The 22,908-nt window shown below is 40.2% G+C and overlaps 3 protein-coding genes across 4 annotated transcripts in view; 1 reads left to right on the forward strand and 2 right to left on the reverse strand.

The window, feature by feature from the left end:
* LOC117811510 (arginyl-tRNA--protein transferase 1) overlaps positions 1-4,200 on the reverse strand; it is a 94,275-nt gene extending 90,075 nt beyond the window's left edge. Inside the window, exon 1 of one of the 2 annotated variants that reach the window (XM_034681834.1) lies at positions 4,012-4,200. In XM_034681834.1, coding sequence (XP_034537725.1) covers positions 4,012-4,114 — 103 coding nt within the window. In that variant the 5' untranslated portion in view covers positions 4,115-4,200. The remainder of the gene's footprint in view (positions 1-4,011) is intronic. The other variant, XM_034681835.1, reaches the window with a different exon arrangement.
* A 2,379-nt stretch (positions 4,201-6,579) lies between these two features.
* Positions 6,580-16,359, reverse strand: LOC117811539 (delta-1-pyrroline-5-carboxylate synthase-like). Its single transcript, XM_034681873.1, has 17 exons — positions 16,203-16,359; positions 15,574-15,697; positions 13,248-13,393; positions 12,973-13,122; positions 12,763-12,867; positions 12,311-12,469; positions 12,109-12,199; positions 11,895-12,019; positions 11,664-11,808; positions 11,503-11,576; positions 11,262-11,361; positions 10,731-10,951; positions 10,245-10,382; positions 7,856-8,051; positions 7,651-7,772; positions 7,296-7,578; positions 6,580-7,179 (listed from the first exon to the last, which is right to left on the reverse strand). Exons 2-17 carry the CDS (start codon positions 15,668-15,670, stop codon positions 6,998-7,000), a joined length of 2,334 nt encoding a protein of 777 aa, XP_034537764.1. The 5' UTR covers positions 15,671-15,697; positions 16,203-16,359; the 3' UTR covers positions 6,580-6,997.
* A 1,747-nt stretch (positions 16,360-18,106) lies between these two features.
* LOC117811808 (E3 ubiquitin-protein ligase TRIM11-like) lies at positions 18,107-21,602 on the forward strand. Its single transcript, XM_034682283.1, has 6 exons — positions 18,107-18,670; positions 18,760-18,855; positions 19,684-19,917; positions 20,518-20,540; positions 20,627-20,760; positions 20,953-21,602. The coding sequence occupies exons 1-6, from the start codon at positions 18,107-18,109 to the stop codon at positions 21,513-21,515; spliced, it is 1,614 nt and encodes a 537-aa protein (XP_034538174.1). The 3' UTR covers positions 21,516-21,602.
* Positions 21,603-22,908: the final 1,306 nt, after the last annotated feature.

The following is a 22,908-nucleotide window of genomic DNA, read 5'->3' on the forward strand; positions in this document are numbered from 1 at the left end:
AACTCAGGACGCACAATATCATCAGCAGAGACTCTTTATCAGCTGATCAAAGCTTTACAAGAACCTTTCTGATATCTGCAGATATGAACGCTTCAGTTTCCTTGTACAGCTGATAAGGTGACACTTTATTAATGTGCACACAAACAATGAGCGACAACATCATATCCCATAATCCACAGCTCTTATCCTGGTTTTGAGGAAACAGGACACTGTGATATGTCTACGCCTAACCCTGGTTACTGACAGCTGCTGACTACCTGTACAGGTGATGACTACCTGTACAGGTGATGACTACCTGTACAGGTGATGACTACCTGTACAGGTAATGACTACCTGTACAGGTAATGACTACCTGTACAGGTAATGACTACCTGTACAGGTGATGACTACCTGTACAGGTGATGACTACCTGTACAGGTAATGACTACCTGTACAGGTAATGACTACCTGTACAGGTGATGACTACGTGTACAGGTAATGACTTCCTGTACAGGTGATGACTACCTGTACAGGTGATGACTAACTGTACAGGTGATGACTACCTGTACAGGTGATGACTACCTATACAGGTAATGACTACCTGTACAAGTGATGACTACCTGTACAGGTAATGACTACCTGTACAAGTGATGACTACCTGTACAGGTAATGACTACCTGTACAGGTGATGACTACCTGTACAGGTGATGACTACCTGTACAAGTGATGACTACCTGTACAGGTAATGACTACCTGTACAGGTGATGACTACCTGTACAAGTGATGACTACCTGTACAGGTAATGACTACCTGTACAGGTAATGACTACCTTTACAAGTGATGACTGTACAGGTAATGACTACCTGTACAGGTAATGACTACCTGTACAGGTAATGACTACCTGTACAGGTGATGACTACCTGTACAAGTGATGACTACCTGTACAGGTAATGACTACCTGTACAAGTGATGACTACCTGTACAAGTGATGACTACCTGTACAGGTGACATAATTAAATATAACTGGATAGTTTAGATGAGAGGAGGCAGGACATGCTGACCTACTGAAGTCTGTGATGACCTTCAGGACACCAGCTTAAAGTCATGTTTGAAAGAACTGAAGAAAAATCACTTTTAGTAATAATTTAATACGACTTATAAAGCGCTTTTCTGGGTACTCAAGATGCTTTACATAAAGTGAGAAAAAAAAAATTTAAATTTAAAATTAAAATAAATAGAAATAAAAAATAGAAAAGATAAAAATTAAAAAAAAAGGATTAAAAAAAATAATAATAAATAATTAAAAAGTGTGAGTAATGATTCAAGTATGTATCATGTATACAGGGATATTAATAAGCAGATTTCTCTGTGTGCAGGTAAAAGCTTTATCTCCAATATGATCAAGACCAGGATCCAGCTCATAACCGGGAGACTCAGGTCCATGTAGACAAACAACGTTGTTTGTCTTGTTTTATGACTGTTTGATTTACCCATAGAGTGTCGCAATAAGACACACAGGTGAATTATTTCACAGGAGAGACACCAAGAGATGAAAAGGTAGCTTCCATCAAGCCTCCTTCTTAAACTGTGTCTTTAACAAAGTAATCACTCACATTGTTCATTGTGTGTCATTTTGTTTCAAGTGCACAAACAAAACTAAAGTAAATCCAGTGACGTCTCACAAAGCGTCATATAGACTCCTTAAATAAAGGGACTGTGAACTCTACAGGAAGAACTCAAGAAATCTTAACGTTGAAAGGTTTCAAATGAATATTTTTCATGATGTGAAAATGTTCTTTATGATCACTAAAAGTTCAAAAGACACAAACGAGGATACAAGACTAGATCTAAGTTATTGAACGGTGCAGAAAAGGCAGAATGTGGTTAGTCTGAAAAGTCTTCAAAACAACATGAAAAATAATTATGTATAAATATTTTTCTCCTTCTATCCGACCCCAGACTTCATTTAACCAGATAATACCCGTTCAAATCAAAACCTCTTACACTGGAGTGACCTGGCCAAGAGGTTTGCTAACGTTATGCGGTGCTTTACACTGTAGAGAGCTGAGGACGTGACATCAGGTATCAAGTGACCACTGGGGGACAGGTGGGACGGGGGGGTATTTTGAAAACCTGCGATGATTACACAATACACCAAACAGGAATCATTAAATATGTGTTATAAAATAGAGATTTCATATCAAACTTTGAGGATTAAATAATGTCAGTGAGCTTTTAATGCAGTCTCACCTGACAGAGAAGGTGAGGACTTCATTTCAGGTATCTAAACAATGCAACCAGTTTGACTGAAGAGCTGCAGCCTCTTGGTGGACAGGTGGACTTCACTAAAACTAGAGCTTCCTAAAAGTGTCTAGGACTTCAGGGACCCAGGAGAAATACTAAATATTAACGGACTCAAACTGAGGACATTCAATTCTCTTCTGAAAACATAGTTTTATCATAGAGCCTTTACTGATTTGATTTTATTTGAACTACTTTAATAATTGTCTTCCTTTAGAGTTATTTGAGGTGAATTTTATGTCTTTTAAAATGTGTTTTATTTCTTTATCTTGACTTTTGTGGTTTTATGACCTGCCTGTGAAAAGTGCTCTACAGATATAATTATTATGATTCAGAGGAGAGGAGATTTCTGCTGTAGCATATACAGCAACATCTTCAAATCAGAGCAAAAATAATATATTTTATTTGTGTATATTTATTTGAATTTGCTTAAAAAGCTCTAAAGCAGTGGTGTCAAACATGCGGCCCATGGGCCACAACAGGCCCACCAGAGGTTCCAATCCAGCCCGTGGAATATGATGGTGACTGATTCCAAACCGGTCCTCAGCACATGGTTTCTGTTTTGCACTACATCAACTCATGTCTCACTCAGCGGTAAGAAAACACCAAAACATTCTCATAGTGAAAGTTAGAAACTCAAACAAACATGAACTGTACGCTTTGCAGGAGGCGGGCAGAAGGGCAGGAAGGGATTTGATTGGTTTGATATTTTGGCTCCTGATGGCAGGGATTGGTTGATGTTTTCACAGGTTTACTCCGGCTGTAGATAGAGGCTTTTTTTCACTCTTTATTAAGAACACATTATGTATTGATTGTCATCCAGACATAAAGATCATTTTAACCAGTATGACAAAAAGTGGATCTAAATCTGATTACCAACCCCAGCTTTAAAGAGTCAAATATTCGGCCCCACCATGAGACACATCATGGTGACAAATACAACAGCTGTTTTTGTAGAAAGATAGTTCATTACATGTGAACATTTTCAGAATGTACTTGTACTTTTTGCACTAAGACAAAGGGAAACATTTAGAGTTGTTGTTATTTAAAGGTTATTATGTTCTGATTTTGCTGGTCCAGCCCCCTTCAGATGAACTAGTCCTGTATGTGGCCCCTGAACTGACCTGACCTGAACTGAGTGTGACGCCCCTGCTGTAAAGACTCTGACAGGATGTTATGTTAGTCCTCTGAGAGAGATTGTATGTTAGCATGTTTATGTTGCTTCACAAACTAGATTCCCTGATCTGCTTTCACTGTCACAGCTAGCTTGATGCTAGCACAGGATGTAACAAGTGTAATGCTAAGCTGCTGGTGACACAGGCAGACTCGTGTAAACACAGAGGTTTTAAATCTGTTTATCAAACCCAGACTGACCTGATAACTCAGATATTAAACTGACAGAAGGTCGAGGGTGTTTCTATCGATTCACCAGTTTCTGCTGGAGGAAGCTAACGGCTAAAAACAGCATTAATGAGAACCTCCCTCCAGCCTTCGGTAACCTCGGGTGAGCTAAACCCAGACTTCAGTTACATTTACAACCACTGAACAACAATACATCAAAGTACACAAACACAGAGTCTCTAACATCAGGATTAAAGTGGAAACATTAGCTGTCCCTCTTTAAAACGGTCACTTTAACAGACAGAACACTGAGCTAATAAGCTAGTACAAGCTAGGTCACCGACCCGCTGTGATTATCTGTTTCCTCTCCTCTCCGGTAAAGTCACTCACCGTGAGAGAAGTTCCCGGTTTGGTTCTTACAGTACCCGCACCGGTACCCGTCATCCCCGCCGAAATACTCCACTATAGTGTAGGACTTGTTCCCCGCTGCCATCTTCACTGAGGGGGGACAGTTTACCCGGCGACCGGGGCTAGCACTGCTTCATGCCAAACCACGCCCACTCACAGCGCGTCATCAGTGGTGCGTTAGAGACATGTGGGAATTTTTAAAACCAAAACGGCAATAATACTAATAATACTAATAATACTAATAATACTAATACTACTACTACTACTACTACTACTACTAATAATAATAATAATAATAATAATAATAATAATAATAATAATAATAATAATACCTTATTTATATAGAACTTTTCAATACAGGTAACTACGGAAGACGATTAGGACCACTGAAGAAAAAAAAAAAATTAAGGTCAACATAATTTTAAATTATTATTATTATGAGAAAAAGTCCGAATTCTGAGAAAAAGTCAGAATTTTGAGATTTAAGTCAGAATTCTATGGAAGCCCGTTTCCGCCAGTAAGAAAGGATACCCTCAAAAAGGTTATTTCATGATTTGTGAATCCACGTCTAAAGTAGTCTTCAATGATGATATCCATTAAGGTCTGCAAAGCTCATGTCTCAGCCCCTTCAAACTGTAGCTGCCGCGCAACACACTGAAGCCCATTTAGACCTATCTCATTATTATGACTTAGTATCTCATTATTATGACTTAGTATCTCATTATTATGACTTAGTATCTCATTATTATGACTTAGTATCTCATTATTATGACTTAGTATCTCATAATAATGACTTAGTATCTCATTATTATGACTTAGTATCTCATTATTATGACTTAGTATCTCATTATTATGACTTAGTATCTCATTATTATGACTTAGTATCTCATAATAATGACTTAGTATCTCATTATTATGACTTAGTATCTCATAATAATGACTTAGTATCTCATTATTATGACTTAGTATCTCATTATTATGACTTAGTATCTCATTATTATGACTTAGTATCTCATTATTATGACTTAGTATCTCATTATTATGACTTAGTATCTCATAATAATGACTTAGTATCTCATTATTATGACTTAGTATCTCATTATTATGACTTAGAATCTCATAATAATGACTTAGTATCTCATTATTATGACTTAGTATCTCATTATTATGACTTAGTATCTCATTATTATGACTTAGTATCTCATTATTATGACTTAGTATCTCATTATTATGACTTAGTAGCTCATTATTATGACTTAGTATCTCATAATAATGACTTAGTATCTCATTATTATGACTTAGTATCTCATTATTATGACTTAGTATCTCATTATTATGACTTAGTAGCTCATTATTATGACTTAGTATCTCATAATAATGACTTAGTATCTCATAATAATGACTTAGTATCTCATTATTATGACTTAGTATGTCATAATAATTACTTAGTATCTCATAATAATGACTTAGTATCTCATTATTATGACTTAGTATGTCATAATAATTACTTAGTATCTCATAATAATGACTTAGTATCTCATAATGACTTAGTATCTCATTATTGTGACACAACTTTTTTTTTTTCTAAATTATTATTTTCTTTACTTTGACTTTTTTTCCCAGAATAATAATAATTTAAAAAAAATAAGACCTTATTTTTATTTTCTTCCAGTGGCCCTTATCCTCTCCCGTAGGTAACAAAGTGCTTTACAGTGGGCAATAAAAACAAGAAGAAAAGATTCCAAAAAAGCGGGAACATTGTGTAAACTGTTGATGAAAACATAATTTGATAATTTGCAAATTATTTAAAGTGGATATGTAATTTAAAACACTGAAAAAGACAACATATCAACTGTGTATCTGATTAATTGTGTTGTTTTACGAAAAAAATTATATATTTTTTTTTTTAATTTGATGCCACTCACATGTTTCAAACAGTCGATAAAGGCAGAACAGGTTGAAAGTTGTGTCATGCTAAAAAAAACATCTGGAGGAACATCTCCCAACTAATGAGGTTAATGATCATCAGGTTAGTCACATGACTGGGTTTAAAAAGGACACTCCAGAGAGGCTCTCAGAAGGAAAGATGACAGAGATGAGTGGATTTCATCGTTTACAGAATAAAGGGAGACACCTTTGTACAAAAGGGACAAGGACCAAAACCAAGACTGGATGGACCCTGATCGTCAGGCCCTCAGGCAGCATTAAAAATAGATATGACTGTAGTGGAAGCCACTGCATCCACAAACGCAGGTTAAAACTGAACCATGCAGCCTGAGCCCGTTTAAGATGGACTGAGGGGAAAACTGTCCTGTGGTCTGATGAATCAAAATCTGACTTTCTTTTTGGAAATCATGGACGCTGTGTCCTCCTCTCTAAAGAGGAGAGGGATCACCCGGCTTGTTATCAGCTCACAGTTCAAAGCCAGCGTCCCTGATGGTATGGGGTGGTATTTGATCAGTTACTGAGACTAATGAATCAAATGTTCTCCAGGGAGTTATGATGCAGATATTTTAGTATGAACTTTGAGGCAGAAAAGAGCACGAGTCGTTGGTAAAGAACTGTACAGTATATTTGTTTATCATGTGTGCAAAGAGGAAACAAAGCAACAGTAACTGAACCAAGATCCAACTCTTACAGAACATTAAAAATCCACAGAGGAGGAGGAGGAGACTTTCATGTGTAGAAAAATAAGTTAGAAAACCAGACGAGCCAAGGATTTCTGTTTCTGACGTACAGAGGTAAGCGCTGTTTGTACATGTCACACTCACACACACATAAGAAGAAGAATCAAACTGTTTCTCTTTTCACCATGACACATTTCTCCTCCACAGGTTTGTAACAACAAGTTCACCAAACCGGACACCTGCTGGTCCGGTAGAGCAGCCTCTGTTCTGTCCTGCATGCACATTTCCTGCATCAACACCGTGGATTCATAGAGGGGATGAAGATCTCTGAGGGTCAGGATCTAACTGAAGCTCCCCTGAGGCACGGGGATGTTCTCATGGAGGTACTTCATGCTCCCCTGCTCAGAGAAGTCGGCCACAGTGTGTCCCTCTCCTCGAAGGACCCATTTGGTCGTCAGGAGCCCCTCCAGACCCACGGGACCTCTGGCGTGTATCCGTGCCGTGCTGATTCCGACCTCAGCTCCTGCAAAACAACAGAAATCAACTCAACTTTTCAACAAAACTCTAGAACTTCAGGTAAATCTAGAGAATGCATATCCCTGATTTTAAAAAAACAGGCATGTCTGATAGGGTACATACCGAGTCCGAAGCGGTATCCGTCTGCAAAGCGAGTGCTGGAGTTCCAGAAGACGCAGGCGCTGTCCACCTGCTGCAGGAACTGCTCAGCTGTCTCCTCGTTCTCAGTGATGATGACGTCCGTGTGAGAGCTGCCGTATTTATGGATGTGGTCCACGGCTTCCTGCATGCTGTCCACCACCTCGATGCAGCACTCCAGGTCCCCGTACTCTGTCCTCAGAGACTTCACCTCGTTGGGGCTGAAGGTGAGATAGGATGCAAACCGGGGGCCTGCGTGGATCTTCACCTGAGGGAACAGAACAGGTCAGTACTTTGTTGTCTGTAAATCCTTTAAAAGACTGGAGGTGTGTTCTCTTACTTGTTCCGTTCTCAGCATGTCGATGATCTGGTCAAAGATGGGAGTTCTCAGGAGATCTCTGTGGATGAGGAGCGTCTCCATGGCGTTGCAGGCTGCAGGGTAGTCACACTTGGAGTCTCTGACTGGAATCAAACACAAGATGTCGTGTGTGTGAGTTTCACTTCAAACCACTGCAGACACGTCTTCAAGGTAAGCTCACACATACCAACGTCGATGGCTTTGTCGATGCCGGCGTCCTGGTCGATGTAGACGTGGCAAACGCCCTCGCTGTGGCCCAGAACAGGAATCCCCTTCGCCGCTCTCTGGATGTCTTTGACGAGCTGAGACGAGCCCCGAGGGATGATCAGGTCGATCAGCTTATCCAGCCGGCAGAGGTCCTCGACTTCTTCACGGGTGCTCACCTACGAGGTAAAGATTCACTGTAATTATCATTAAATCAATAATTAAATATCTTCATTTATAGAGCAGTTTTTAAAACATGCAGGATACAAAGTGACTAACAAAGGCAGCAAATAAAACTTCTCAAAAGACATAAAACCAAGAGTTAGGGTGGGGGGGGTTTATGTAGTTGTTTCTGTTCTCTAATTTTTCTTCTGTTTTGTATTTTATTGTTGTTGTTGTTTGTTTTCTCTTTAATTTTCACTGTGAAGTTAGACTACACATTTTTTTTGCTCTTATCTCCTTTATTTAATATTCTTATTGTTGCTATTATTATTAGATTTTTCACTTATTTATTTTCAAACTGTGAATTCTAATTTCATTGTAATTTATATTACTTTTTGTGTCTTTATTTCCTTTATTTGCATAAAATATAAAAAAAAAAAACTGAGCACAAATGATTTACTATGACTGTAAGAAATAAAAATATCAGTAAAAAAAATAAAGAAAAAGACATTAAACACAAGGTCTGTTATAATCCTCATTATTATTATTATTATTATTATTATTGTCATCTTTAAAGCTGGGGTTGGTAATCAGATTTAGATCCACTTTTTGTTATACTGGTTAAAATGATCTTTATGTCCTGATGGTAATCATTACATGATGTGTTCCTAAAAAAGAGTGAAGAAAAGCTGCTATCTACAGCCGGAGTAAACCTGGGAAAACACCAACCAATCACCGTTTTTTAGGTGCCAAAATTTTAAACCATTCAAATCCCGTCCTGCTGTTCTGCCCGCCTCCTGCACGTACATTTCCCCAGCGTGCACTCTCCGTCCCCGTCCCCTGCCTCTGCTTCCCCTGACTCTACTGACTGCCCCTCTCGCTCGTCCTCGGGCCTGTCCCCTCTGACCCGATGAGGTGCTTTGCTCAGGACTGTAGTCCGGATCAGAGTCTAAAAAGCTCTCACCACGGGGGCTCTGACAAGCAAAAGAACTAATGACATTCAGTAAGTCCTACAGGAAATGTAGATGTACTGTAGCGTCTGTCCGGACGCTGTAGTGATGACGAGCTGATTCGTGAACACGTTGAGTTTTACTAACCGGTCACTGTCGGCCGTTACCACGACAACCAACAAAGCAACAATCAATGTTTGAATGAATGAAGAACTTCTCCTCTTGTCTCTCCTCTCTCCCACTCACACACTCTACACCTCTCCTGATGCCTTCACTGACTGTCAACACTGTAGGAATAAAGAACATCTACACTGAACACGTTTAACAAACAGTAGAGCTGTTACAGTGTTATATATGTGTTATAACTTTTCTCCTGATATCGTGTCACCAGTACAACTGGATAATGCTAGCATGACAGTTGTGAGTACTAACAGCAGCCATGTTTGTTTGTGTTTTTAACTTTCACTATGAGAATGTTTTGGTGAGGACCGGTTTTAAAATGAGTCACGATCATATGGTCGAGAATCAGCGGCGCTCGTGCATGTGAGCGGGGGCGTCATTTTGGAGGAGCTCCGAGGGAGGAGGGGAGGGGTTAAACGGAGTCATGAGGAAATGCTACATTCAAATTCATGCTAGTTTTCCATGACTACCAACCCCAGCTTTAATGCTGTTTTTTATATTTGTAATTTTTAATTGATGGAAGTGACATTATTATAAATTCAGATAAAATCCTTATTTTATTTATTATTATATTTATAATTTTTTTTATTTCTAACAGTCAAATAAATTCATTTGTGCTCAGTTTTTTTTTTTTTACATTTTATGAAAATAAAGAGAATAAAAATACAAGAAAATAAATAGTATAAAGTCATAATGGAATTGACAATATTCAAATAAATAAGTAAAACATATAATTATAAAATAATAATTAATCAAATTAAATTAATGCAATTAAAATAATGATAATAATAAATATTATTATTGACATTATTATTAGTATCATATTATTTATTTTTTCATTTTCCTCTCTGTATTTTTGGGAGGAGGTGACAGTAAATCTCTTTGTCTGTGAGCCTTGCATTTTGTTTTGTTCTGAAAATTATAAAATACTAAAAATATTAAAACAATTTAAAAAGACATAAAACACAATTTGAAGACCTTTAAAAGTCAGTTTTCATATCAAATCAGTTTAAAAATATGTAACAGTGTAATAATGTGACATTCCCCTCTCCTGTGTTAAAGTCCTGTCTGCAGTTTTACCAGCTGGATGGCGTCTGCGACTCCGTGCATGGACAGAGCCTCCTGAGTCAGCTGATGCAGGATCTTGTTGGTGTTTGCAGCTTCTTTTCCTCCTTTCAGCAGCAGAGCGTTCCCGCTGGCTATAGCTAGAGCTGACACCTGAAACACAGGAACAGAAACACATTAATGTGGCTTTCATTTTTAATCACACAGATATAAATAAAAACTCCAGAGCAGCAGATAAAAGAGATTCATCCTGAGACAACGCTCTGATCCTGCAGCAGAATAAATCTGTCAAATCATAGAAAATCAAGCCTTCTCTTTGTGTTCCAAGTATTTTAAGTTGTCATATTATTTCCTTCTGTTTCACTAATTAATCTAAATTAAGTTCTGCTGCCTAGCTGAGCATTAAAGGAGGGAGAAGATGTCAATAACTGAAGCATCACAAGGAGAAACAAAAGGAGCGACAACACTCTGAAGTTCTGTCTCCAGTGTGATGAGACCGACCTGAGGGAGACAATCAGGGCGGGACTCAAAGATGACCAGCAGGACTCCGATTGGAACGGTGATCTGTTCCAGCTCCAGGTTGTTGGCCACCCTGGTCCTCCTCAGAACACGACCCACGCTGTCCCTGGAGGACGCGGCGAGCTGACGCAGGCCGATGGCGAGGCTGTTGAGCTTGGCGGTGGACAGACTGAGGCGGTTTATCATCGGCTGGGAGAAACGTCCTGAGAGGAAACAAAGACGTGAACACTGAAGCTGCATGTTGGAGCTGTTTTGGAAAATGCATTTTGTGCAGAGGAGTAAAGACAAACATCAAAGAGGCGCAGAGCAACTCCTGCTAAACTTCTTCAAAAGAAAGGTGCATTCGTGCACGTAAGACCAGGACTAATGTTACTTATTACTCAGGTTTCATTTGTTTTTAACCAACAAAGCTGATGCACAGCAGAGCAAAGATAAAAGCCAACAGAAGCTGAGGATTCAAGACTCCCTCGTGTTACAGTTTCCTAAAGTGTCCTTCTTTTCGATCGTCTGTACCTGACGCTGCAGCGGCCTCCATGTCTCTCCTGTTGGCATTCAGGATCTCGTCTTTCTTCTCAGTGAGCAGCTCAGAGAGACAGCAGATGATCTCTCCTCTCTGCAGAAACAAAACACACAACAACCCTGTCAATCTCATGCATCCTGCTGCAAATATAAACCTCACTCCTGGCTGATACTCGACAAGAGATGCAGCCTCTCTTTCAAATCTTTTCATGCACAGAGGGATCAGCAAACTCACCTGCTCAGGATCCAAAGAGGCCAGAGTCCGTCCTGCATGTCGAGCCATCTCCGTCTGCTGCTCCACCGTGGGACCTGATGGAGTCAAACACACACAAACATAAAGACACACAAACACAACAGGTGTGTATGATGCTCATATCAGGTGTGAGCAGTGTGTACCTGCAGGCTTCACTTCAGAGAAGAAGGTGCCGACTTTCTTCCCCTCCACGATGTCGGTGATGACGTGTCCCGTGACTTTAGGATGGGTGCCGTTAGCGATGATGACGGACGTGCCGCCCTGCAGAGCCCACAGCGCTGCTTTCACCTGAAGGAGATCACACCATGGAGTTTAACTCATCGTCACACGGACTCGGTGATGTTCAAACTCTGGGATTAGATACTCAGACTGACCTTTGCTTCCATGCCTCCGATGCCGACTCTGGACTTTGTGCCGTACGTGATGGACTGCTGGTCTCCGGGGTAAAAGATGTCGATGAGCTTAGCGTCGTCTGTTCCTGGAGGGCTGTCATATAAACCTAAGGGGAAGATTCTTACATCCATAACAGAACCAAAGCAGACGAAGAGGTTCTGACGACATAATCAGCTCCTTCAGTTTGTTTCTTACCTTCCACGTCAGACAGAGCGATGAGGAGATCTGCTTTCATTTCCACGGCCAGCCGAGCAGCCAAGCTGTCGTTATCTTTGATGCTGATCACCTGAAACACAAACACACATTTCATAACGTCACGATCTTAAATCATGCTGCACGAGATGAACAGTTCTGGCCACATTTAGCCTTCCCAGCATGCACTGCACTCAGCACTCACATTGACCCCCTGCAGGTCACTGTTGGGAACGGGCGGCGGGACCACGGCGTCGTTGGTGTTGATGATGGGGACGATGTTCATCCTCAGCAGCTCGTGCAGCGTGCTGTTCAGGTTACGGCGCTTCTGCTCGTCGTGGAAGTCCAAGTTTGTGACCAGAATCTACAGACGAGATGGAGAACGTTACACAACATCGAAATCAGACTAAAAATAAAATAAAACACACCTTAGACGTCGCTTTAGAGTGTTTTATGTTACATTTTTAAAGCATCTGTGAAGAAAGAGCTTCTTCGTTCAACGTTTGCACATCCTGTAAATATTAAAGATCTCAGTGTGTCCATTAGAAACAACCTAACTTTGATGATGCTCCCTCTAAGAGAGAAAAGTGTTCATGACTCATTCTTTGATTCACACAGAGTCTCTTCTTCTCTGTGTGAGAACAGTGGAGGTCATACCTGAGCAGTGCAGGTGCTGTACTGGGTGAACATGGCTTCATATAAAGCCATCAGTCCACTCTGTCCTGCAGCCGCACACGCCCTCGCCTCTAAAACTGGCACCGACTGCAAAGCAGAGATTTAACTCGAGTTAATGAAGTAACAAGGGTTTCATCTTTAATCTGACGTTTGAGTGGATTCAACTTTAGAGCATCAAAGTGAATCTTTCACCATCTCTTTGAGCTGGTTCTGTCCCGAGTGCAGAGCCTGCCGGACGCTCTGAGACAGCAGGATCTCGTGTCTCAGCCTCTGCTTCCCAAACGCCACGGCTCCGCTCGTCACGATCATCATCTCCCTGCCCTGATTCTGCAGCACGGCCACCTGACGGCACACACAAAACATGTGCAAGATTAATATCATTGACAGCCTCCTTCATTCTCATTTCAACTCATTATAAAGTTTTAATCATCATCTCGTCTTCATCAGTAATACAAACACTGTGTTACCTGCTCCACGATGGAGGCCAGGCGTCCCAGCGCCAGCCCGCACTCATCTCCTCGCGTCACCACAGCGCTCCCGAGCTTCACCACGATGCGTTTGGCCTGTTTTAACTCACTGCGGTGAGCAAAAGACTTCCCATGAGGCCGTGGGACTGCAACACAAATATAAAGACAGCATCAGTATTTATCAAAGAATACACAACTTATCTTTACTTCAGTGACACTTTTTAATCACACATGGAGCTCAAAAACTCAAGGGACAAACAGAGAGAAATTATAAGCAAACATTGAAACTAAAACATGAAAATCTGAAAGATTATAAACATTATAAATGTTAGAAATACATGGATAGAATTGGTAAAGTTAGATATCTAAAGATCAGGGAAATAAAATAACTTAAAAAATAATGATAAAAATATCTACTTCAAGCTACAAAATTAATACAAATTTTAAAAAATAGAGAGCGGTGGCAAAGGACAACAAAAAGCAGTCCCTCCAGGATTTCGCAGGATTTTTTTGTGATTGTTGCCCAAAAAAACTGAATTTGCGACAGCTTTTTGAAAAAATTGCGGTGAAAGTTGCGATTTTTTTTTTTGCTTTTGTCCCCCAATAACATCTCAGGGGCAAGTAAATACGCTAAATTACAGATGTTTTTAGGAAGCATTCTTGATGTGGCCACTGACTGTATTTTGATTCTCTTGATTCACAGAAAAATGCCATGAAAGGACTGTATTGCACATTTACGACGGTCCCTGAATGCACCTCGCAGCGACTGATGCACAGTCAGTTCACGGCACTCTGAAATGAATCTGCATCTTTGATGACCAGGAGTTGATCAAAACTTACTGAATGTGTCTGATGTTTCACCAAACTGGAATAAATCAAGCTGTAGATGAAGAGCTTTTTACGGTAACCACGGCAACAACGTCAAACATCAAATAGTAAACAGACGTCCCCCCGGGTGTGTCTTTGTCACTAACGCACACCGGGGGGTAAAAATCATCAATGAAGATGAGACAGATGCATGGAGGTGAGGAGAGCTGGTTCATAAAGCACACCTTCTGCAGGTAGAGACCAAGCTAACACTGAGCCCCTCAATCTATAAAAAACAACGTTGTCATGGTCACTTGTCCTGCCTGCTGTCCCCTCTCTTCACCCGTTCTCTGTGCGTGTTTTACTGTTGAAAAGTGCCGATCAAGTGAGAACTTACGTTTATGTTCCAAGGAAGTCAAATTGATGTCAGAACCGATGACGTACAGGGGCTGAGATTGAGGTAATTGGTCAAATTTGCGGGAAAGTTGCGGTGATTGTAAAAAATTGCAAGGCCGCGAAAAAATCACGCTGATTGGTTGAATTTGCGTTGATAGTTGCGATCGCGAAATCGCAACTTCCTGGAGGGACTGAAAAAGCCAGATGACAGAGTTTAGTCTAAAGAAGAGATTTAAGAGAGGACTCGGAGATTTGACTGTGTAACATCCTCAGGTAGGAGTCCAACAGGTGTGGAGCCTGAACTGCAATTGCTCGGTCATATTTCATGCAATGCAAAAAATGCACAAAAATATTTCAAGGAACCTGAAAATAATTTATGAAACGCAATTTTTTGTAAAGATTTTGTTAAAAAAAAAAAATCTGTTTCATGAAATAATCACTTTTTGCAATATTGTTTCTGTTTCATAAAATATTTTTGCATTTTGTGAATTTTTCTTTAATTTGGGGAAATATTTTTTTGCATTTTCTGTATGTTTTAAGGTTTCACGTATTTAAATATATATTTTTTCTGGAATGTTTTTGCTTTGCATTTAATATTTTTTAACACGCAGTGACTTGTTTTTGCATATCATAAAATACTTTTGCATTTTGTTGATTTTTTATTTAATTTTGTGAAATGTTTTCTGGTTTCACTGATTTTTGGGGATTTTCTGTTTTGTTTTTAATTTAACATTTTTAGCCTGCAGTGACTTGTTTTTGCATATTATAAAATGTTTGTGCATTGACCTTCAGGGCCACCACAGATCAGGCTCATGGAGAGTAAGCAGCTCACAGTCACAGCCTGGCTGTTCAAAGCTTTAAAAACAAGCATTCAACACTCAAACTCACAGGTGAGGGCTGCAAAGTGTTTTATGATTGCTTCTCTTCCTTTGTGTTAAAAAATCTTGCTGCAGCATTGTGAATTAATTGCTGTCTTTAGATGTTACACTTGCTGATGTTGGAATAAAGGTGCACTATAATGGTCACGTCTGATTTTAGTGTCTCAGCAGAGAAAAACAGGGCTGCAGGTGTAAACATTATTACGAGTTCCTGTTTAGTCCTGTGAAAGATGATGGATACGCACATTTGGCCTGGGAGACCGCTCTGCTGGAGACTGGACACACATATGACAGCCTGTTCCTGCATGGCAGGCGGGGGCAGAGGGCCAGCCGGGTGAACATGGTCCTGACACCTGCACACACACACACCTGTGGAGGAGAACACAAACCAGGTCACACTCATTGTGCAATAACTTCCTCTGATGTAAGAGGTGTGTAGGATATGACTGACAGGCTGTATGACTGTCTAACTAACCTTTACTTACAAAGAATATCTAATATTATTAAACAGTGTGATCATGACTCTACTGAGTGTCAGAGGGAAGCCTTGCATCATCCTCCCTCATGTGTTAGTCAGCTTTGTTTGGTGCATGAACTTGACACACTGACACAGTAAACACTATGTTGTAAGCACATTGGTTAGCTTAGCATGAAGCTAATAACATGTATATTTATGCTTTTCATACAAGTAATCCAACACATGTGCAGCCCTACAGTCTGAATGTTATTGAGTGAAGCTAACAGATTGAAGCTAAACCTCACAGCTGTCAACCCTACCTGTAGCTAAGCTAACATTAGCTACAGTCGGCTAGCTTATAACCTGCTTTAGAGGCTCTTTCCTCCTGAATAAAGACTCTGTAGTGGATAAACTTCTACCTGAGGACGTGAAGATCAAGGTAACCGGCACAGCTTCACTTCAGAGGGCGCTGAGGAGACACGGAGTCCGCCGGGCTGCTGTGTTCAGCTGCCACATCCACACAGCCCACGTTGAGTGGACAGCGCCGTACGTAAAGGCTGATATTCAGGAAGGACGTTTACGTAAGAAACATGATGACGTGTGTGTGTTTTAGATGGGTGTTTACGTACGTAGAACCAACCAGGGCTTTGTATTGGCGGACACTTACCATGCATTCACGTGCTGCAAGAAAAGTCGGAAATATGAGGATCTTGGCGTAAAATAAATGCTATTTCAGTTACACATTTTCAGTTTTCAGTTGTTGTATCTTACATTTGTAGCATGTTTCTGTTTTTGTATTTCATGTTTGTAGCATTTTTCTGTTTTTTGTATTTTATTTCTATATAGCATTCACAGTTTGTATTTGTAATATTTGTAGCATTTTTAGTTTTGTATTTTATGTATATTTTGTATGTTATGTTTGTTTTATGTGGACCCCAGGAAGAGTAGCTGCTGCGTTAGTGGCAGCTAATGGGATTCTGAATAAAGAATAAAGAATATAGAATTTTAATTAATCTGTTCCCCTTTAGTCAATCATGATTTAGTTTGAGGTAGTAACCCTATGTAACTATCCACGAAGATTGTCCTAATTTAGTGCTGAACATCACGTTGTTCCTTTATTCTCATACTTTATGTTTTTTTTACTAACTTTGTGCAATTTTATCTGTACAATAACTTACATCAGATAGAAGTGTAGATAGTGTGTATATATCTGTAATATTTGCCATATTTTATTTTATCCTATTCTATTTTATTTAATTCTATTCTTATTTAATTCTATTTTATTTTATAATTACTATTATTATTGTTATTATATTTTTAACTATGTAAGTACATTGCACTGCGACTGTTTAACTACAGAGAAACAAATCCTCCGAGGTGGACCTGAACGCACCACTACGTAGCTTTGTTACGTACAAACACCACATGGACTGACTTCTGTGATTCTGATTTTACTGGAAACTGTGAATGACAAACTCATCTACTTAGACTTTTGTTTCAGTGTTTTAAACAAAGGTATAAAAAAATATATTTGAACCTAAATTAAAAAAATATATATATATAACGATAATGATAGTCCTCATAATAATAATAATTAAAATATATATAAAATAAAAAGGAGAACAAATATATACATATGTGGATACATGCATGCACACCTAATGGTACAGATGTTATTAATGTACTGTATATATAAAGGTGCTTAAAATAAGTAAACAGGTAAATAAATATAACAAAGGTAATGAAATTAAGAGTAATAATAGTAATAGTAAAAAAAAAGGACAAAATAATAATAATAATAATAATTAATTTCTGCACAATCTAAAGCAGAAATTCTAATTTTTGCAGTGTAAATAAGGACAAAAGGCCCGATAGAGGTAACATAAACATTAAAGTTGAATTAAAATGTAGACAAATATAAAAACATATAAATAAAATAAAGGAATATACATAATGTATACGTTTGAAACAAAAAATAACAGATGCCGGTTTAAATGTTTTATAATAAAAGCTATGAAACAGGTTACTTTATGTGGTTTCAGTATATAAAGTGTGTATAGATATTTATTTATCTGTTGTTTGAATCTTTAATGTTTCTGCATTCAGGTGTTCATCTTAATCATTTATTCCCATGTGTTGGAAATGTTCCACTCATCGTGTGTGTTCTCCTGAGAGTCAATGGCCTGAAACACCGCAGGAAGACGTCAGCTCCTCTTTAGTAATCTGACCCTCGGGCTCCTGAGCGGTCTGTGAAACATTCATGAGCTGGAGTCCAGGAGCGCAGAACACACCGAGCCGCTGGAGCAGGTGTGAGCAGAGCCATGGGGACTGTGGAGGAATCTTTAAAGTGTCCCGTCTGCCAGGACTTCTTCACCGACCCCGTGACGCTGCCGTGTGGACATGACTTCTGTCTCAGCTGCATCCAGGCTGTGTGGGAGACCGACGGGCAGAGTGAGGGGCCTCTCTTCTGTCCAGAGTGTCAGATCCTCCTCTCCTCTGAGCTCACTCTGCAGGTGAACTCCAGCCTGCAGACCAAAGTGAAGGACTTCACAGCAAAGACCACACTGCTCCTCAAATCCTCCTCGACCATCCACTGTGACCACTGCATAGAGAGCCCGTCTGTGGCCATCAGGACCTGTCTCACCTGTGACGCCTCCCTGTGTCAGGCCCACGCCCTGCAGCACCAGCAGAGGTCTGCTCTGAGGGAGCACACGGTGGTGGAGGTGACGGGGGACCCTCTGTCTCTGAAGTGCAGGGAGCACAGAGACGAGCTCAAGCTCTTCTGCACAGAGGAGAGGGTCCCCGTGTGCTGTCTGTGCGTGCTGGTCGGCACGCACAAGAGCCACAAAGCTCTACAGCTGCATGAGGCCTGTGCAGACTTCAAGGTGAATATCCCTCCTTTCTTGTGAATAATGATCTCATTCCTCCGTCAGAGTGTTCATCTCCTGTAGGATTGTTTCTTCTCTGTGTTTAGAGCATGTTAGAGAGCAACATGACCCAGCTGCTGAAGAGGAGAGGTGAAGCAGAGCATGCCATCAAAGACCTGGAGTCCCTGTACACAGAAACAGTGGTACAGTCAATCAACCAATCTTTAACACATGTTCTCCTCAGACTCTTTCCAAACAGAGCAGGTCTAGACCGTACTCTATGTTCTATTATTAACAAAGACCCAACATCAAGACCAGGATCAGATCCAGTCCCATCTTACAGACAGGACTCAGTCTGATCTCATCTTAATCCACCATGAGCAGAGCACTTTGCAGCATTTAGCAAGTTACAGTGGCAAGGACAAACTTCCTTTAACAGGCAGAAACCTCCAGCAGGACCAGACTCATGTTAGACACACATCTGCTGAGACCTACCGTGTTGGAGAGAGGGATAGAGGGAGATGAAGAGAGAGAGAGAGAGATGATAGTGGGGAGACAGATAGTAGTAGTTGTAGCAGCTGGAGTCTGGCACGTCCACGTCAGCAGAGATCCAGAGGAACCTATGAGACAAGGGAGCTCAGGGACTCCAGAAAGGTCTATGGTTAGTAACTTTAATGGGACAGGAAGAGTTAAAGGAAGAGACAGGCAGAGAGAGGAGAGAGAGGGAAAGACAGGATCCCAGTGTGCCAGTCTAAGCCTATAGCAGTATAACTTAGACCTGGTCCAAGCCTGATCCAGCTCTAAATATAAGCTTTATCAAAAATGAAAGTTTGAAGCCTACTCTTAAAAGTAGAGAGGGTGTCTGCCTCCTGGACCCTGACTGGTCGATGATTCCAAAGGAGAGGGGCCTGATAACTGAAGGCTCTACCTCCCATACTACTTTTAGAGACTTTAGGTACGATGAGCAGGCCTGCATGCTGGGAGCGTAGTGTTCTAGAGGGGTGATTGAACATTTTCGTTTTGTTTCCTAGAAGTCTGCTGCAGATTTCAGAGAGAGAGTCTCGGACAAATACAGCCGGATCCGTGTGGTCCTGGACGGAGACGAGCGTCTGATGATGCAGATCTTAGACGCAGAGGAGACTCACATGACGGAGTGGCTGGAGGCTCAGAGGGGAACGATGGAGGCTCAGATTAAAGAGATCGATCGCCTCAGAGCCTCCAGCAAATCACTCCTGCAGGAAACCAACGACCTCAGATTCCTACAGGTGGGTTATTGGCTCCTGAAGTTTTACCTGTGTGATGCTGGGATCGTGTTACAGTTTCTCTTCGGTGCCTCGGCTCAAATTTCCAGAGACAGTTGAAGTTGTAAAAGCTGAAAATGAAGCTCCCCATGGCCCTCCTGTTACCTGTACACAACAAAGAGGGCACTTTCATTCATTGTTTAAATGTTTCAGTAAAGTTAAACATATATTATTATTATTATTATTATTATTATTATTATCATTATCATTATTATTATTATTATTATTATTATTATTATTATTATTATTATTATATACCCTTTATTATTATTATTATTATTATTATTATTATTATTAATAATAAAAATAAAAATAAAATAATAATGATTAAAAATAATGATTAAAAATAAATAAATAAATAAATAAATATAATAATAATAATAATAATAATAATAATAATAACAATAATAATTATTATAATAATAATAATAATAATAATAATAATCATAATAATAATAATAATAATAATAATAATAATAATAATCATAATAATAATAATAATAATAATACAAAGATGTTTTTCTGAACTGCAAAACTTAGTTTATGACTTATTTTGTCTTTCAGCAAATCACAGCAAAGAATCTTTGGTGAGTTTTTCGTCTCTGTATATTTTCTTAATTCTTTTTACTTGTTTAGATTTTTTCCCTCTAATCATGTTTTTTTTTAAATGCAGTGACCCTTTGGATTTAACACCAATCCAGGAAGTAGACCAAGCCCTGTGTGACCCTGAGAAGATGAGAACTGTAGAGAAGCTGGTGGACGACCTCTCTGTGGCTCTGTCCCAACACTTTCCTCGAACGTGGTCCTGTGAGTAAAGAACCCAACGATCCTCAGTCCAAATAAACCCCTCACTATCTCCTCCTCTGTGTACTGAGTGTGGGTTTTGTGTTTGTTTACTGAATGTGGGTTGTGTATTTGTTTACTGAATGTGGGTTGTGTATTTGTTTACTGAATGTGGGTTGTGTATTTGTGTACTTTATGTGGGTTTTGTATTTGCAGATCTAAGTTCTCCTTCTCTGGACTGCAGCACAGCTCATCCCAAACTGGAGATATCCAGTGACAGGAGGCAGGTGTTCTGGAGGAGGCAGCCTGTGGGTGAAGCTCTGAGCTCTGGGCCGTATGACTCCCAGTACAGCGTCCTCGCTCAGGAGAGCTTCACCACAGGCCGGCATTACTGGGAGGTCATCGTCCAGGAGAAACCGTACTGGCTGATCGGTGTGACCTCGGGACCCGAGGATAAGAAAGATAACTCAAATCAGAGCAGCTCCAGCTTGAATTTGAATAACACATCCTGGTGCATCTACCATGGAGACGGACAGTACCTGGCGTGTCACGACACCCAGGAGAAGCAGCTGTCAGTGGGGAGGAGAGTCAGGAAGCTGGGCATCCTCGCAAACCTCCAGAAGGGGGAGCTGTCGTTCTATGATGCTGATTCTATGAGCCTGCTTCACTCCTTCTGTGTGCAGTGTTCAGATCCTCTGTTCCCCATGTTTAACCCCTGCATCGATGGGAAAGGACTGAACAGGCAGCCGCTCACCTTATTTTGCATTAAAGACCCCTGAGAGACACACATGTGGACGCACACGACAACAAAAGCTTTGGTATACAGTATATTCTACTTTTTGCATGCATTATGACCCTCTGACTGATCATCAAACCAAGTCTCACTGTGGACAAAGGGTTTACCCTCCTCTGTATTTAAGAGCAAGGCCAAGGCTTAACTGTCATTAGGTGAAAAGTGCAGAACCTCTTCTTGGAGGTCAGGGTTTTAGCTCAAGAAGTGTTCAGTGTTTTTGGTGTCAGCAGGAAAAACAGTCTGTATGGAGAGCAAAAGCAGGAGGAACACAATCCAGCGTAATGACGGCTCCCATGGTCATTAATCTGAGGAGGATTTCTTTCTCTCTATAAACCGACATCTGCATGAAGAGCAGCTAACAATCTGTTCTAGATCAAACATTTACACTGAGACACAAATCTGCTTGATGCTGTGTCACTAAAGACCATCAGCGTTTAGATTTCCTGACTTCCTGGAACGCAGCATCATATTTTTCTTCTCCTCTTGAGGACAGACCTGACAAAGCTTTTTACTTTCAGCTACAACTAACCTGTAATTACAGATTCTGATTCAGAAACATGTTGGATCTGGATCTCAGGGTCTGGGTTTTATAGTCTGAGAAGGGTTCTGGTCTCTGTCTGTAGTCTGAGTAGTATCCACCAATCAGGTGTCAGCAGGAGAAACAGTCTGTATGGAGAGCAACAGCAGGTGTTCTAGAATTCTGACATCACAGACAGAATTCCAGAATTCTGTCTGTGATGTCAGAATTCTGAGAACAAATGGAACATTCCGTGAAAGAGGTCAAACCTAAATGAACATCATTGGCAATCTGCATCTCAGGGTCTGGATTTCAGTCTGAGAAGGGTTCTCTTTCTGTTGTTAGTCTGAGTGGTATCAACCAATCAGGTGTCAGCAGATTTTGGTGTCTGAATGGAGAGAAACTGCAGGTGTTCTCAGAATTCTGAGAACAAATGGAACATTCCGTGAAGAAGGTCAGAGCTAAAAAAAAAACATCAGTGTCTCTAATCCTCTTTCATAGACCTCCATTCAACAAACAAACATTGTAGACGTAGTTTTCTTCTCCTCTTGAGGACAGACCTGACAAAGCTTGACTTTTGACTTTTGACTAATCTGCATCATGATGTTGTTATTTCAGCAAACTTAAGACCCGTTAATTACAAGAACATCACAAGAACATCAGTTCCTGTTTCAGGTTCATAACACTGAAGGAAGCCAGAGTGAAGCCTCTGTGGAACTGTTTACAGTGAAACTGAGACTCACCACAAACACATAAATGCTGCTTGTGTTTCCAAAACACCTCTTCAGAGTCTGCAGGTACTCTTCATTCAAATAAGTGATATCAGTTTCATCCCTCTAGTTCTGTAGTAAAGTGGATCTCC

Source organism: Notolabrus celidotus, chromosome 4 (genome assembly GCF_009762535.1).
Source record: "Notolabrus celidotus isolate fNotCel1 chromosome 4, fNotCel1.pri, whole genome shotgun sequence".
Taxonomy (NCBI): domain Eukaryota; kingdom Metazoa; phylum Chordata; class Actinopteri; order Labriformes; family Labridae; genus Notolabrus; species Notolabrus celidotus.